Source organism: Salminus brasiliensis, chromosome 4 (assembly GCF_030463535.1).
Source record: "Salminus brasiliensis chromosome 4, fSalBra1.hap2, whole genome shotgun sequence".
NCBI lineage: Eukaryota > Metazoa > Chordata > Actinopteri > Characiformes > Bryconidae > Salminus > Salminus brasiliensis.
In genome coordinates, this window is record NC_132881.1 from 4,161,207 (window position 1) to 4,179,629 (window position 18,423).

The 18,423-nt window shown below is 43.7% G+C and overlaps 1 protein-coding gene and 1 non-coding gene across 4 annotated transcripts in view; one reads left to right on the plus strand and one right to left on the minus strand.

Annotated features, from left to right (window-relative positions):
* atrnl1a (attractin-like 1a) overlaps positions 1-18,423 on the minus strand; it is a 286,426-nt gene that overhangs the window by 11,447 nt on the left and 256,556 nt on the right. For all 3 annotated transcript variants that reach the window (XM_072677372.1, XM_072677371.1, XM_072677373.1), the window contains exon 28: positions 10,755-10,814. In XM_072677372.1, the coding sequence (XP_072533473.1) occupies positions 10,755-10,814 (60 nt within the window). The remainder of the gene's footprint in view (positions 1-10,754; positions 10,815-18,423) is intronic.
* trnag-gcc (transfer RNA glycine (anticodon GCC)) lies at positions 9,537-9,607 on the plus strand. The gene has a single exon. It is a non-coding gene; the product is annotated as a tRNA-Gly (tRNA).

Consider the following 18,423-nt stretch of genomic DNA (forward strand, 5'->3'; position numbering starts at 1 on the left):
GTACAAAAGAAAGACGTAGAGAAGATCTGCTGCAGGAGAAGGTACAGGCGGACAGGTCCAATTCTGAGAGGGAGAACTAGAGATATGAGAGACAGTGGTAAATCAGAGAATACTAATATAATCCAAAAGCACAACTGGAAAGCTATTAGATCAAGCAGTTGTGTTTATACCATAAGGACATGTTCACACACACAGAAGCTGTGGAATTCTACTGTTTGTAAATTAGTACGTTCCTCCAAACACAGCAGGCAGCCTGCCATTATTTACTGGAGGGTGAGAAGATAAAGCAAAGCAGCCTGGATATCGGTCTAAGGCAGAGGTGTCAAACATCCACTGTTTTCAATGGTGATGTTCCAATGGTCAGTTCAGACACTTCAAACTAACAGAAATCAATGATCGACTCCGACAGACAACCAAACTCACCAGCAAAAACAGCCAGAATCTCCGGCTAGGCCAAAACCGAAGGCTGCAGCAAGTCAGTCCCTTGTAAGGCAGTGAAGTGATGAAGGTCTCTGGTCTGTAACCGAATCACAAAGCCAGCAGTTCGTCCTGATATTGCCGGGGTATCGGCAGCTCACTACCTGCTGCTAGCATTTAGCTGGTTTAGCATTTACTGTTAGCATTCATTCACAAAATATAATGTCATTAAAGAAGGCTGGGACAGTCTCTTCATTATCGAGGTGAAACCAGCGAAACCAGCATGGGTTCAGGTAAACTGCAGAGCTGTCTTAACTCACTGTAATCATGGTAAATGTGGTTACTGTAATGCATTACCTAATATGTTCAACACTAATATCAATCACATGATTTCTTCCTAATGATGTTCTTTAGAGATGTTAGCAAGAGCAGTTCAGTTGCTGGAAAAGCCCTTATAGGCCATCTTTGCTACGCCAGGTAGTTATTTCCAGTCCAGACCAGACTAAAGGTCAGACTTTCCACCTTAGCACCTCAACCCTCCTCCGAATGCGGCATAACCAGCAAGCTGACTGGTCTTATTGCTTTAGGGCAGGACTTCATCCATCACCAGCCAGCAAAATGGCCCCTTTTGCTAAATGGCGGGACTTTATCCATAAACCGATGCCATGTTAAGAGCGTTACGAGGAATCCCATTCATGTATCAACCAATGGCTGGTCACCTCATTTATAATGTCTCTGATGTTGTTCTAGAGCATCATGTAATTCAGTGGCTCTCAAACGTCCCCAGGAGATTCATATTTTTATTTTTGCTCATGGCCTTTGTTTTGTTTTAGGTTTTTTTTAGATGGGTTGGTGCAATAAGCTGGGTCTCCAGGGCTGGTCCACACAACCTCAAACAACAGTGCAACAGAGCTGTCCACTCCTAGCAAGCCTAACTTCACCTCCAATCAATGACAAACCAACAAGCATACTAAGCTATAGCATACCGCCATACTGGTGGGCATGAAAATGTCAATCAACCGATCATATCTTACAATTAATGTGGTTTTAATGCATTTAGTCATTAGAAATGATACAGTATCTGATCAGTGGTGGTCCTATAGTGGTCCGTTTCCACTGACAGACAGGGCTGATCAATTCTAGGAACAGATGAGTTACAATCCATAATTATAAACATACAAGGTACTCCTTCATAGTAGGCCTCTCTGACAAAACAGCCAATGAGTGTAGGTGGGTGGGAAGCTAGACTGGGAACTTACACTGTGTGTAAGTGTTAAACCACAAGGCATGATTAGGGGTCTCCACTGAGGTGCACTTTGTTGCAAGCAATAACCACAAACCACAGGGGTCTTGGTCATTATGTGAATACGTTCCTGAACCTCCGAGATGATGTGAATGGACCAGGCGAGCTTATAATGAGAGTCTGTAAATACAGAATGGAGCAGTGCAGCGTTTATAAAGCAGTGCAAAACAGAGGACTCGCCCGCAGAACGAGGGAGATCTAATGTCGGAGAATCACACTACTGTGAGCCCTTATGTTCCACAAGCCTTTCTCAGCTATAGCATTGTACTGATACTGAAACTGGGTATAAGCAGGTGCAATCAGGATCTTGCGATATCTGCGTGTACAACAGCTCCTACCGGACGTCCACCTTCATGCAGCTCGTCCTAGCTTTCATTTTTTATTCTTAACGAACAGGTAAAGATTTTGCATGAAGGTAAAAGCTTTCACAATCTAGCCCTTCTGAGAGCGGTCTCCTAGGCTGGACATTAAGCAGTAGGGGGATGCTGACAGTGCAGCTGAAACGAGGAGAGGAAGTGAGATCATGGCTCTGGAGCTCAGAGGTCAGCATTGGCCCACAATGACTGCCTATTATATCCACCACAGCTAGCACACAAAGCAGCTCTCAGTATTCTGCTTGATGTTTAATGTAGAGCTTTATCTGCACTGGAATGCAATCTGTGTACACACACACACACACACACACACACACACACACACACACACACACACACACTACTTCTCTATTAGGAGTCATTCAAAACACAAACAGTACACTGGAGATACCAGATGAATGACAGTTTCCTCAGTGGTATATTAATATTAGAGAGAGAGCGAAAGCAAGAGAGAGAGAGACTTTTAGAGTGAGAGAGCGAGAGAGAGAGAGAGACTTTTAGAGTGAGAGAGCGAGAGAGTGAGAGACAACAGAAAAAGTGAGAGTGAAGGAAAGTGAGAATGTGAATTAGAGAGAGTGAGAGAGAGTCGTACTGCAGTGAAAGTCCTCAGGGAGTGAGAGATGACGATGAGAGAGGATGAGGAGGAGGAGGAAGAAGAGGATGAGGGTGATGATTTGGCCCTGTGCCAGAGCTCTAACAGGAGCACAGCGTGGGACACACACAAGCTTGCACTACACCACTGGAGCAGCGGGTAATCTTCTTACACAGACGGACTGTGTGTGTGTGTGTGTGTGTGTGTGTGTGTCTGCTTGTGTTTGTCCCGGTCTGTCTGAGGTATTCAGAGAATTCAGACTGGGAAGGTAAAGATAACTGAAGTTCAGGACCGGAAACAGAAGGCCTTACTGTACAGTACAGTAGTAACCAGTTAAATACTGACCTCCTCACTCACTGAAAGCAGAGTTCTCATTTGAATCTTTAATATTTAGTCACTTTTAATGTATTTATTTATTTGTATTTATTATTTTTGTTTGTAAAAATGTTTCCTTTCTTCCCATCTTGTTCGTAGCGCCCCTTGTCTTGGGAAGTCCCCAGCACCACCGCACCGGCCAGCAGACGCCTGTGCTGGCCAACCTTGTTTAAGAGTGATGAGAGGAGAGAGTCTCCATCTACCCACCCGGAGAGAGCACGGCCAACTGTGCTCTCTCTGACTCCGCCCACTGATGACAAAGCAGCCCTGCTCAGGATTTAAACTTGCGACCCCCCGGAGCCCTACTGCCAGCGTACTGGACCGCTGAGCCCCTGTTTTTGTTTTTTTTGATGAAAATGTGTGTAAATACTCTGGACTAACCTGAAACTCATGACTGTCGATTTACAATCAGGGGCTCTGAGGGGTTAGCGGCCTGTACCCTGCCAATATCCAATTCCGAGCTGCTTTGCCATCAGCAGCCGGAGTCTGAGAGTGCACAATTGGCCGTGCTCTCACTGGGTGGCGCTCTCTGGGATGGCACTCTCTCACCAGCTGTTAGCTGGTGTGGTGGAGTCCTTACCCTCAGGAGCATTGCTAGTGCTGTGGGCGGACAACGAACGTGGGTTAAATTAAATAAACAAAATACATGAACCGGGCGATTAACTAATAAATGATTTCCCCATCCCTTCTAACAAACCCACAGCAATTAACACAGTTATATGACTGATCTGAAATGTGGTTTAACATGGAAAGGAAATGTGTATGGATCAGCCTGGATCAGTCAGTCTACTAAATGAGCCTGAAGTCAGTGGGAAACACTCCTAAGACCATTCACTCGACTCTGTGCTCGCAGATATGAGGCTTTATCATCTGAACAGGTGGGATTTGAGCCTCAGAGAGCTGGACGTTCCTGGCTACACCTTGATGTCCATGAATCACAGGTAACGCTTTGACACTGAGTCCGACAAAAGGGGCATGTTCCAATGCGAACGTGACGTCAATGCATACCCCCTATTGCAAAGAAGAGGAAAATAATAATAATAATAATAAATAAATATAATGATTATATATATAAAAAAAACATTATGTAATGGCACCATCAGTAAAATAAAATAAAGAAAATTGTTATATTTGACATGATCTGTTCACTTACTTTCAGAAAAACAGCAAAAATGTATCATATGAAAGACTTGGCAGCCAATCAGATCCTGTACTGTCTACTGCACTAAAGCTGAGTTAGCGTAAAGCACACAATCACGTGTAAAGTTTAGATTTTAACAGCAGTTTTAGTGGATTAGTCTGCTTTTTTATTTGACTTTTAAAATGTGCTTTAACATGGAAAGGAAATGTGTATTATTACTGATCTGAATCAGTACATTAGCTAAATATAATCAATTATAATCATCCTCTCAGTGGTATGAGAAAGAGAAAGAAAGCAGCTGCTGTTCTAATATACAAAGTAAAAATACTAGTGTAAAGGTTTCTCACCAAGTTTCTAAAGGTTTCACAGGTCAGGGTGTGATGTGGCCACTTAAAGAAAGAGAGGGAAAGAAAAGAACTCTTCTACATGGACATGCTTTCAAAACCAGCGTTCTGATATGCATCCATAGTGAGAAGTGCAGTAAAAAAAAGGGGGAGGCAGCGGGGGGTGGCTGGGGAACATGACTGGCCTTACACAGGCCATTCTACAGAGACAGACAGGGCCTCTTTCTGGGAACAAATAGGTTTTGTTCTGCTGGCAGTCTTTGGGAAATCTTGTGCCTTTGAGCACAGTGCAGATGAAAGCTCTGAGCTCTCCCATTTACACTGCACTCTCGCGCTGACGTCTCCTCTTTCACTGCATCACTCACTTCCTGTGTGCTTCTTTCAGCTCCAACACTGCCAGAGCATTGTGCTGCTCAGAGTGGGACACTTACAGTGGTGATAATTTCATTCATACGTATCTATGTTCTGTACAGCATCATCTCCATATTACATTTATTACTATATTCCCATGAAGTGAGGACAGTTAATGTCCTGAAGGAAGGGAATGAGGACTGATACTGTGCTCAACTACACAAGTATCTAACATTTGGGAGGAGGTCTCACTGAAATTTTATACATAATCCAATTCTCAAGGACTTCCCTTTTAACACAACTGCATTTAATGAAACTAAAATTAAATATTAAAATAGAATCAATTAAACGTTTTATTAATTAATATTAATATTCCAACAGTGTTTAAACAATTTAATCGTTTCAATAAACATTATTGGAATATCATTCATTAAACATTATTAAAAGCTATTAAAGGTTTAATTAAACCCTGTTAAAAGTCCCACTACTAAAAAGAGCCACCTACAAATTCGTCATGCAGCAGTCAGATTACATACCCATAAAAGTCCCCATCGCTTTTGATTTGGTCCCACCTGATTTCCCTCATTTCTACCATAAAATGCAATCTAAGACAGCCTGAACACAAACTACAGTTTTCAAAGGATGGTTCCATGGTTTATTTTTATTTGTCCTCAGTTGTTGGCACTGTCAAACATGGTGGTGGTAGTGCAAAGATGGGAGGGGTTATTTTTGCGGCTTCGGCAGAATTATGCATACCCATCTCTGAATGGCTCTAAAGTAATCACAATGAAGGTTAGCACTAAAACATGTGGGAGCTCACTGAGTGGTAAAGTGGCGCTCTGAAAGCAGGTGGGGGGGAAAAACAGGCAGATTTAGCGACATGCTAAGTTCAAGAAAGAGGGAAAGCAAGCAAACCTGGATCAGCTAATCTATTAAATGAGCCTTTAGTCAGTGGAAAGCACTCCTAAGATCGTTCACTCGACTCTGTGCTCACAGATATGAGGCTTCATCCTCTGAACAGGGGGGATTTGAGCCTCAGAGAGCTGGACGTTCCTGTCTACACCTTAATATCCATCATTAGTAACGATTAATAATAATAATAATAATAAAAAATAAATATAATGATCATATATATATATATATATATATATATATATATATATATATATATATATATATATATATATAACAATGTGGCATGTGCAACAGTAATGGCACCATCAGTAAAATAAAATGTGCAGAAAATTGTTATATTTGACATGATCTGTTTACTTACTTTTAGAAAAACTGAAAAATGTGTTATATGAAAGACTTGGCAGCCAATCAGATCCTGTACTGTCTTCTGCACTAAAGCTGAGTTAGCGTAAAGCACACAATCACGTGTAAAGTTTCGATTTGAACAGCAGTTTTAGTGAATTAGTCGATTTCTGCAGGGCCACAAAAGCGAAAGCATTAAGAGTAACGATGGCAAAAACTGAGGAAATCAGGAGGCCTGTGTCTGTAAACTTTTAAAAAGTGCTGATGGTGAGTGCAGTGAAAACACAGTGCTGTCTGACACTGATGAGAGGACTAAATTACTCAAGTGAGGTACTGAGCAGACCGCACTGTGTGATTGCCTCATTTCAACCATATATTCTAAGACATACAGGAAATTTAACGACTTCAACCAGTCGGTCTACACTTCAGTTAAAACCTCTTTATGCCGTTAGGAATCTCAGTGGTTTCTCAACCCACACAGAGGCCGAGCGGCTGCTCAGCAGCACGCTCTCGTTTACCACATGCAGCAGCAGCGAGCATAAGACGTCTGGATAAGGAAGAAGGACGCGTTTGCTTGGTCTCTTCTGTTAGCAATTGATTTTCCCAGTAAGCTAAACATCCCCTGTTAGCTTCCATCTCTCTCCCTCACTCCCGATGCCCCTCGCTCCCTCACTCGCCCCCCCCCCCAGTCGTTTTCTATGGCTTTGTTTACCTCAGCGCTATTACTTATCTCTGCTCTCTTTCCTCTCCCCGTCTCTCAGAAGGAGCTGCCGGCTCGTCTGCTGTCTCTGAACAGCGCTTTCCTGCTGCAGTGCTTTTTACACCTGCTCACATTTCACCTCATTTATCACAGCTTTACCTCGGCGAGAACGATCGCACAGCAGAGAAGGACTAAAAGCAAGAGACAGGACAGGAGGGGTAGCTGAGGGCAGAGCAGAAAGGACAAGAGAGGTGTACATTATAGCTGCTGCATGATGCTTGGCAGACCACCGAAACTGTCCCCACCAGACACACAGCTTTCATCGTTGTGAGAGGCAACAATCAAGCTCCAACCTGCAGCTGTTTGTGTCTATCCCTCCACCTTGAGAAGATGACTCGATACTGTGGGTCTGAAAGAACACAGAGCTGATCAAGAAGAAGCTCTTACTGAGAAAGCTTCATCAAATCAAACTGCTGAAGCTGCTGCGGTTCACAGAATAATGAACAGACGATCTCAGAATCCAGACCTCGACGTCTCTGAATGAGCTGAAATACAGGTACTGGGAGATGAACTGAATACTGAACTAGAGATCATATCTGGTTGCTAAAGGTCATGGTGTAATGTTCCGTTAAATACCTTACAACCACCACCCCTTTTTTCCCTATGATGCTGGAAAAGAAATTTATACGTAAATAAACAAATCAAAAGCAAATGAATGAAAGGCATTATTGAAACTTTATTATTGATTAATAATAGTAGTAGTCTGTAGTAACGGGAAATGTTCCTGGCAAGCTAGGCCAAAAAAAACAAAAACAGGCCAACCAAAGTCAGTCTAACCAAAGCTAGCCAAACCAAAGCCTGGCCAAACAAAGTCAGAGCAACCAAGACTAGACAAACCAAACCAGGCCAAACTAAACCAGGCCAACAAAAGCCAGAGCAACCAAGACTAGACAAACCAAAGCCAGGCCAACAAAAGCCAGAATACCCAAGACTAAATCAACTAATGTCAGGCCAAACTAAACCAGTCAAACAAAATCCAGAACAACCAAGACTAGACAAACCAAAGCCAGGCCAAACTAAACCAGGCCAACAAAAAGCCAGAACAACCAAGACTAGACAAACCAAAGCCAGGCCAAACTAAACCAGGCCAACAAAAAGCCAGAACAACCAAGACTAGACAAACCAAAGCCAGGCCAAACTAAACCAGGCCAACAAAAAGCCAGAACAACCAAGACTAGACAAACCAAAGCCAGGCCAAACAAAGCCAGAGCAACCAAGACTAGACAAACCAAAGCCAGGCCAAACTAAACCAGGCCAACAAAAGCCAGAGCAACCAAGACTAGACAAACCAAAGCCAGGCCAAACTAAACCAGGCCAACAAAAGCCAGAATACCCAAGACTAAATCAACTAAAGTCAGGCCAAACTAAACCAGTCAAACAAAATCCAGAACAACCAAGACTAGACAAACCAAAGCCAGGCCAAACTAAACCAGGCCAACAAAAAGCCAGAACAACCAAGACTAGACAAACCAAAGCCAGGCCAAACTAAACCAGGCCAACAAAAAGCCAGAACAACCAAGACTAGACAAACCAAAGCCAGGCCAAACTAAACCAGGCCAACAAAAAGCCAGAACAACCAAGACTAGACAAACCAAAGCCAGGCCAAACTAAACCAGGCCAACAAAAAGCCAGAACAACCAAGACTAGACAAACCAAAGCCAGGCCAAACAAAGCCAGAACAACCAAGACTAGACAAACCAAAGCCAGGCCAAACTAAACCAGGCCAACAAAAGCCAGAATAACCAAGACTAGACAAACTAAAGTCAGGCCAAACTAAACCAGGCCAACAAAAGCCAGAATAACCAAGGCTAGACAAACCAAAACCAGGCCAAACAAAACCAGGCCAACAAAAGCCAGTGCAATCTAGGTTAGCTAAACCTAACTCAGGCCAAACACAGCCAGGACAACCGAAACTATGCAAACCAAAGTCAGGCCAACCAAAGCACGGACAGCCAAAGTCAGGCCAACCTAAAACAGGCCAACCAAAGCACGGACAGCCAAGGCTAGTCAAACCAAAGGTAGACCAAACAGCCAGGAAAACCAAAGCCAGGCAAAACTAAGCCAGATGAACACTGTCTCCAACAGAATCATCCCAACCCTTTAATTACAACACTTGTATCTAACCCCCGGTGTGTGGCCTGACCAGCTCTCACTGCAAATAAATGATTACTCTACTTCAAAGAGGAGCTCTACTGCAGACTGCAGACACTACACACTGTGATTAGACTAGATTAGACACTACATACAGCTTTAGATACCGAGTTTAAGCTGTTCATTAAAAATAACTTACTATACTAAAAACTCCTTTACCAGATACTTGAGCAATAGGAAACGAGATGATGACCACAATAAAAGTGTAGCTTGAACCTGGTCTACATAAAAAGCCACCGTCTCATTTTACCCCGTGTTAGGTTGCGCCCCACCGCTGCCCTACTTCACTTCCTCCGTGCACGCAACACAAGAATGAGGAGGCCAGCGGGTTGGCTTACAGAGCATAAACCTCCCCGTGATTAGAACGAGTCCACAAAGACCACAAGCTGTGCTCTCCCTCTGCTTCACCAGCACAGATACACCACCCCCGCTCCTACAAAACAGTGACCACTGCCTCTCTGACTCAGCCAAGCATTGGTGGTTCAGTGGTAGAATTCTCGCCTGCCACGCGGGAGGCCCGGGTTCGATTCCCGGCCAATGCATGAAAGCTTTTTTTTTTTTTAATAATTAAAAAATGAATTTATTTTAGCTCTCGCACGTCTGATCAGCAGTGATGTTAGAAATGTTCGAGACAGAAGGAAAAGACGCCTGAAGAGAAAACTAGAATGACGGGAGGAAGGAAGGAAGAGGAAATACACACACACACACACACACACACACACACACACACACACACACACACACACACACACACAGGGGGTGGGGCGAGTCACACACACATTCCTAACACACTCGGCTTCACAGTAACGGTAGAGCCAGACAAACCGCCCTGCAGTCCTGCTCTGTAGCTGAGAGGCTGCTCGCTGGACTGCAACAGCACAAGTAGCTGTGTTTATAGCTGTATGAAAGTGTATAGCTGTATTTCTATAACACAAGCTAACTCTGCAGGGAAGGTCAACTGTAGAGACTGACTTCTGCTGCTCACTGGATCTTAAACACTGCCTAGCAGAGTCTCATACGTGTCTGCACTCTGTGCAATGAAGTAAATCAGCCGTTTTGACCCCTCAGTCTATTCAGATACAGACGCATGCTATTATGCTCAGTCTGGTCTGAGCTCAAGGTACATTTATTTGTAATGTGGAAAGAAATTAATTAATTAATTAAATAAATAAATAAAAATAAATAAATAAATTGGGATTGAAACTGCGATTTAAAATGAGAAAAAAACAACATAAAATTAGCAAAAACATGATTTAAAAATTATTATTATTATTACTATTTTTAATATAGTAAGTAATATATAGTATATTGTAGGGTTATGTTATGTCATACAGCATAATGTATTATATTAATGTAATACATATAAGTTATATAATAATAATAATAATAATAATAATAATAATCATACATTTTATTTTATTTTATTTTTTTTGTCTTTTGCTAGTTCTGAAGCAAGACAAACTCTTGTAATATTTCCGAGACTATAATTTTCAGTTGCTGCGTTTGGCCGATGGTCTGTATGTGTTTCGATGCACTTTGTTTCAGTTCTGTGTTCTGATGGGGTTCAGTAAGTGAAATTCACATTAAACACAATCACTCCTCTTTTTCAATCCCATATTTATCTAACTTCTACTGTTCCAGAGATCTGGATAAGATCCTGTTTTCTGGGCTGTGTGTGTGGAATCGTACCAGACTGGCCAGGTGGGGGCACTCCGGAGACCGCTCGATGACTATGGGGCTCGGAAGAGTCTGAAAGAAAGAGAGAGAGAGAAATATTTACACATTTAAAATTTACAAAAAATATATAAACGTAAATATAAACTGCCACTACTATTACTACTCCTACTGCCACTACTACTCCTACTGCCACTACTACTCCTACTGCCACTACTACTACTACTGCCACTACCACCACTACTACTACTACTGCCACTACTACTACTGCTGCCACTACTACTACTACTGCTACTACCACCACTACTACTACTGCCACTACTACTACTACTGCCACTACTACTACTATTACTGCCACTACTACTACTACTGCTACTACCACCACTACTACTACTGCCACTACCACCACTAATACTACTGCCACTACTACTACTACTGCCACTACTACTACTATTACTGCCACTACTACTACTACTGCCACTACTACTACTACTGCTACTACCACCACTACTACTACTGCCACTACCACCACTACTACTACTGCCACTACTACTACTACTGCCACTACTACTACTATTACTGCCACTACTACTACTACTGCCACTACTACTACTACTGCTACTACCACCACTACTACTACTGCCACTACCACCACTACTACTACTGCCACTACTACTACTACTGCCACTACTACTACTATTACTGCCACTACTACTACTACTGCCACTACTACTACTATTACTGCCACTACTACTACTACTGCCACTACTACTACTACTACTGCCACTACTACTACTACTGATACTACTACTACTACTACTGCCACTACTACTACTATTACTGCCACTACTACTACTACTGATACTACTACTACTACTGCCACTACTACTACTACTACTGCCACTACTACTACTACTGATACTACTACTACTACTACTGCCACTACTACTGATACTACTACTACTACTGCCACTACTACTACTATTACTGCCACTACTACTACTACTGCCACTACTACTACTACTACTGCCACTACTACTACTACTGATACTACTACTACTACTACTGCCACTACTACTACTACTACTGATACTACTACTACTACTACTGCCACTACTACTACTACTACTGCCACTACTACTACTGATACTACTACTACTACTACTACTACTGCCACTACTACTACTACTGATACTACTACTACTACTCCTACTGCCACTACTACTCCTACTGCCACTACTATTACTACTGCTACTACTACTACTACTACTACTACTACTACTACTACTACTACTGCCACTACTACTACTATTATTGCCACTACTACTACTACTGCCACTACTACTACTACTGCCACTACTACTACTACTGATACTACTACTACTACTACTACTACTGCCACTACTACTACTACTACTACTGTTACTACTACTACTAGTAGTAATACTACTATTACTACTACTACCTCTGCTACTACTACCACTACTACTGTTATTACTGCTAATACTACTACTGCCACTACGACCTCGCTGCTACTACTACTGCTGCTAGTACTGCCACTACTACTACTAATATTACTACTACATCTCCTAATGTTGCTACTACTACTGCTACTACTACTACTACTACTGCCACTACTACTACTACTGCCACTACTACTACTACTCCTACTGCCACTACTACTACTACTGCCACTACTACTACTGCCACTACTACTACTACTGCCACTACTCCTACTACTCCTACTGCCACTACTACTACTACTACTACTGCCACTACTCCTACTACTACTGCCACTACTACTACTACTACTACTGCCACTACTACTACTACTACTACTACTACTGCCACTACTCCTACTACTACTGCCACTACTACTACTACTACTACTACCACTACTACTACTACCACTACTACTGCCACTACTACTACTGCCACTACTACTACTGCCACTACTACTACTACTACTGCCACCACTACTACTACTACTGCCACCACTACTACTACTATTACCGCCACTACTACTACTACTGCCACTACTACTACTACTGATACTACTACTACTACTGCCACTACTACTACTATTGATACTACTACTACTACTACTGCCACTACTACTACTACTGATACTACTACTACTACTGCCACTACTACTACTATTGATACTACTACTACTACTACTGCCACTACTACTACTACTACTACTACTACTACTGTTACTACTACTGTTACTACTACTACTAGTAGTAATACTACTACTACTACTACTACCTCTGCTACTACTACCACTACTACTGTTATTACTGCTAATACTACTACTGCCACTACGACCTCGCTGCTACTACTACTACTGCCACTACTACTACTACTACTACTGCCACTACTACTACTATTACTGCCACTACTACTACTGCCACTACCACTACTATTACTAATACTACTACTACTACTGCCACTACTACTACTATTACTAATACTACTACTACTACTGCCACTACTACTACTATTACTAATACTACTACTACTGCCACTACTACTACTACTACTACTGTTACTACTACTACTACTACTACCACTACTACTGTTGTTACTACTGCTAATACTACTACTGCCACTACGACCTCGCTGCTACTACTACTACTGCTGCTACTACTACTACTACTACCACTACTACTGTTGTTACTACTGCTAATACTACTACTGCCACTACGACCTCGCTGCTACTACTACTACTGCTGCTAGTACTGCCACTACTACTACTAATATTACTACTACTACATCTCCTAATGTTGCTTCTACTACTGCTGCTAGAACTGACATAACTACTGCTGCTACTACTACCTCTGCTAATATTGCTACTACTCCTGCTACTAGTATTACTACTCAGGTCTGCTCAATGTTTCATGTAGAGGAAAAAATAGCTTAATCATTCTTGTAATTTCTTCAAAGATAGTTTGAGGGCACCTCAGTGTCTTCTATTGTGGGCTGGGTTTGAGCAGGTCCTAACAATTCACAGGATATTTTCCTTTCTTTGTGGGTTAGGAGATCAGGCTAATTCACTTTGTATTAAAAGAGCTCCAAACACAGATCTTCACAGGGGTTAAACCAGCAGTCACTAATCACATGAAATTGCGACAACGTGACCTGCAAATGAATCAGCATTACCTCCAGAGCCGGCAGAATGAACATTAAAGGAGAAAAGTTGTGTCCTTTCATTAGAAGGCACTTTTTATTTTTAATAAAGTATCACAGGCTCATCCAAAAGTGGCCATAAAACGGCCTAACAGCGACAATAAAGTTCAACAAGGCCATATTTCAAGACGTGCTCTGTAACGTTCAATTGCAGCAGCAAACACACCCCTGACAAAAGCCCAGAAAAAAAGAGGCCCGGGTCAATCAATACCTTTCTGTTCACATAATGTGCAGCAGATTGCAGCTGCAAGACACTTCAGCACACCTCACATACAATTCCAAAACTGAAAGCGCATTCAGTGAACACCCTCGCAGAAAGCAAACCTCTATAAACACACTGTCAGCAGCAAGAGAGCACCACTGGCTGTTCAACACCTCCTCCAGACAGGCTAGACCAGCCAAACAAATGGACAGAGTCGGTCAGGATCAAGTAACTCTGTGGGCATCCATTACCGTTAGCCGAGGACTGAGACATTGTCTTCATCCTCAATCTCATCAGCTCCCCCCTGACTATCAGAAAATTGCCCCATTGTGGACCATGTGTTCTGACTGGCAGCCACAGAGGGAGCCTGCGAAGCAGCGCAAATGGAGATGGATGGCATGGCTGCACCTTACGTGAGGCCTGGGCTGGCCTGGGCTCTCAGCTTAAGCTTCATCACACCAACATGTTCCCAGGGAGACCCCTCGTTTGTATCCATACACACTCTGCTTGACAAGATCCAATCCCCAGACTGGCCTCGGCCTAGTCGGATATCCGTCAGGAAGATGGCTAATGCCATCCCTTCAGCAGGTGCAGGCCAAGCACTCGGACTGGCCTGTGCAGCACTACTACTACTACTACTAAACTTTTCTACGCCATCAGAACTGTGTGCAGTCGTACTACTCCAGCTGTACGCTGTTCCACGTGCTTCCCCAGGTGTCCCACTGGTGAATATGCAAGTACTTCCCACGTCGTTCTGTCAAACCCAGAACTCGCTGTCAACTCGTCATGCAGAACAATTCATTTTCCTCAACACAATTCATTTCTGTCAAAGATGATAAATGTTATACTCCAGCAAACAAGTGTATGTGGACACACACACACACACATATATACACACACACACAATAGATGCTTTCACACTCTACGCTGCTTTGATCCTTGCTAAGAACGATGTGGAGGTTTGACAGGATGCCAGGCCTCTTTTCTTGATTACTGGGAGTGTGTGGCGAGCGCTTTTACTGGTTAATCTCACAACAACAGCATGTCAGGACCTTCTCAGAAGGGACAGGGATCCCAAACGGGGGAACCAGGCTGATGGGTTTCTAATTGTCAAACTAGTCATTTGTAAAATCTCCCAGCTACTGGGAAGCATTTCACTGATGCAGACTACGGGCCTACAGCTATATTAGCGCTGCTGTTATGCTATGTGTCATTGTGTATTGTGAAACTGCCAGTTAATCATAAGTATTGGCTCCATGGCTGGACATGTAGGAAAAAGCTAGGCCAGCTAACTAGCTAACGCTACAGTAATAAAAACACACTTCCAGCTTAAGCCTTTAAATAAAGTGTAATCTAACAACGGAGACATAGAAGGTGATATATGATGTTACGTTCATGCCAGTTATGAGCTTTTTAATAGAGCTGGCTTAAAAATAACAAAAGCTCTGAGCTAACCTAACTAACCTAACTGGAACTGCTCTAAACACAATTTCAATCTGGAAATCTGTTCAGATAACTTCATTTATTTGCTTCATTTAGAATCTCTGAGCCTGGGGAAGCTACTGTGCTGGTACAGCCCGTGTTTATTGGCCGGAAGAGCTTCACTTTGGCCTTTAGTGTGTTAATTTAAGTAAGTTTGGGTGTTAATAATGTAAATAGAGGCATCCAGCCTGCGTCTGTGTGTCTCTCCGTCAGTCAAGCCAAGCCACCGTGGCCACGCCCCTTCCCCACAGTGCTTAGAAGAATGGTGGGCCTGGCTGAGCTGTACTGGAGGCAAGTGGAAGGTACACAGCAACAAAGTAGCAGAGCTGAATTTAATATAGAATGAAATAAAACCAGTGATGCTGCTGTGCTCTGGATCAGTGTCAAAGGTCGTCCGGCAACTTCACATTCACGTTCCTCATAACCCTCCTTCCTCTGTAATGGATTCTGGCTGCTTTTAGCCCTGCTTCAGTCTTGCTCCCTACTTTATTCTCCTTACTTTTATTACATTTTTAATCTGCCACGCTGGAAACACTTGTGTTGTGGCAGCGAGGTCTCCAGGTCTCCAGGTCCACAAGGCCAGCATGGGAACAATGTATTACACAGCCTGATGTCGAAGACTGTGCCCCCCCACCCCCCCACTGTAACTTTAGATAATCCGGTTGGTTGATGTAGGTTATTACCACTACTGCCACTAACCTCTCTCTGATCCAGGTTGATCGAGTCTCATTTGCCTGTAGTTGCAGCCTTTATGAGGTGGAGGTGGCAAGAGGTGGAGCTTTGAGGTAAAGGGGGTTTGGTGCAAGTTAGGGGGGGGGGGCAGAGTGGAGGGGGTGGAGCTGAGGGGTGAGGGAGTAAGGGTACAGAGGAGGAGGTGAAGCTGGAAGACGGAGGTTAGAAGCTGGAGCTGGGCAGAGAAGGTGGAGCTAGAAGGTAGAGTTGTGAGGAAAAGGGGAGGAGGTGGAGCTGGGTGGTGAAGGGAAGGGCACTGACCAGGGAGGCTGAAGGGAGTAGGTGAGGGCAGGGCAGGGCTGGGAGGCGGAGGGGAGGAGGTGGAGCTGGAAGGTGATGAACACTTTACTCTAGGGCACCTTTTTAAGGCTACATCTACAAATTCGGTCATTACAGGCGAAGGAGAGAAAACGGAGGTGGTGGAGAGCCGAGATGAAGCTGAAAGGTGGAGGAGAGGACTGGGAGTTGTAGCTGAAAGGTGGAGGAGAGGACTGGGAGTACTGGGAGAGCATTTGGGTGTTTTATCAATAATCTGACTGGCACTATATTCAGGAATGTCAGCTGCGCTGGTTCTCCGGTTGGTGTTCGGACCAGGTTCAGATTCCAACTCGGGTCAGTTTGGGTTCAGACTATATTCTGGTTCAGACCAAAATTTCAGCTCAAAATGCTAAGTTAACCGCAGGAGTACAGCAGAACGTCCCACGCTTCCCACGAGTAGCACCAGAGGGCACGGTTCTCTGCCCAACAAACAGATACCACTCAGAGGAATACAGAATGTATACAAAGAACACTGCAGCACTACCACCTTCCCTCCCACTGACCGGCCCATGGGACACGGCTGTGGTCAAGCCGAGCTGCGGACCGCTGCCTTATCGAGCTGGTCAGTTCCTGCTGGCTCGGCTCTGCTGTGCTGTGCTGTGCCCTGGAGTGGGAGGCTGAGGGCCAATCCGACTACAGAGAGGTGTTGGACAACCGCAGGGGTCGGAGGGGAGGACGGTGTTTGCTGCCTGAGTTCGGCTTGCTGTGGTATCTGCCGGGAAACGGATTCCTTAGTTCAGTGAGTGTCGAGTGCTTGACCTCGACTCCCTCTAATCAATGTGTTGTGTGGATTCAGTAAGAGCTAGACACCACACCACATCAAGCTAAAATGCCCAAAAGTTAGTGGACACCACTTCTAATTGATGCATTATGCTTTAATTATGCGTTAAGTTGCACCCATTGGACACAGATGTGCGAATGCACACACACACACACACACACACACACACACACAGCTTATATAGTCCCTGTAGAGAGGTACTGCCAAAAGAAAGGACTCTCTGGAGCAGATACTATGCCTAATGCCAGGAGTGGGTTAGAGGGGTATTATAAAGCCCCCCACCATTGAGCTGTGGAGCAGTGGAAGAACTGTGTTCTCTGGAATGAAGGTGGTGGAGCTCCATCCAGTACTTTTGGGATGAGCTGGGAAGTTCGGGATGAGGTGGAGTGATGATCATCCAACATCCTGACCTCACTAATGCTCTCGTTGCTCAATGCAATTAAAATCTCACAGCAATGCTCCTCCTCTCTCCCTGGACAGACAGTTACTCCAGCAAAAGCAGGATGAATGAGCAGGCGTCCCAATATTTTTTGTCCATATAGTGCATGTCCAGATCATCACACGGTAAAGTAAATAAATAAGTACATAAATTAATGAGTAACGAGCATTTCTTTTACTCGTCTTGTGCTGAATGTGTGGCATCCTTATTCAAAAACGATCTCAGGTCATCCAACAATAAAGGCAGCATGGCGCTTCACTTGTACAGTGCTAGAACCACGGCAGCTCCCAGAAAACTTCAATTCCACAAGCTGATCCGTTTTACTTTTGACTACTTTTGTGGAAAAGCACAGATTGATGCGTTAAATAAGTTATAAAGTCTCGGAATGCCTCATCAGCAGAAACACGGGAAGAAAAAAAGGTCAAAGAACAAAAGTAAAAGAAAGTAAAAAGAACATGAAACAGGAGAAAAAAGAGAGAAGCAAGGGAAAAGTAGGAGAGCAAGGGAGCATGAAACTCCACTGTGGGAGACAAGTGAA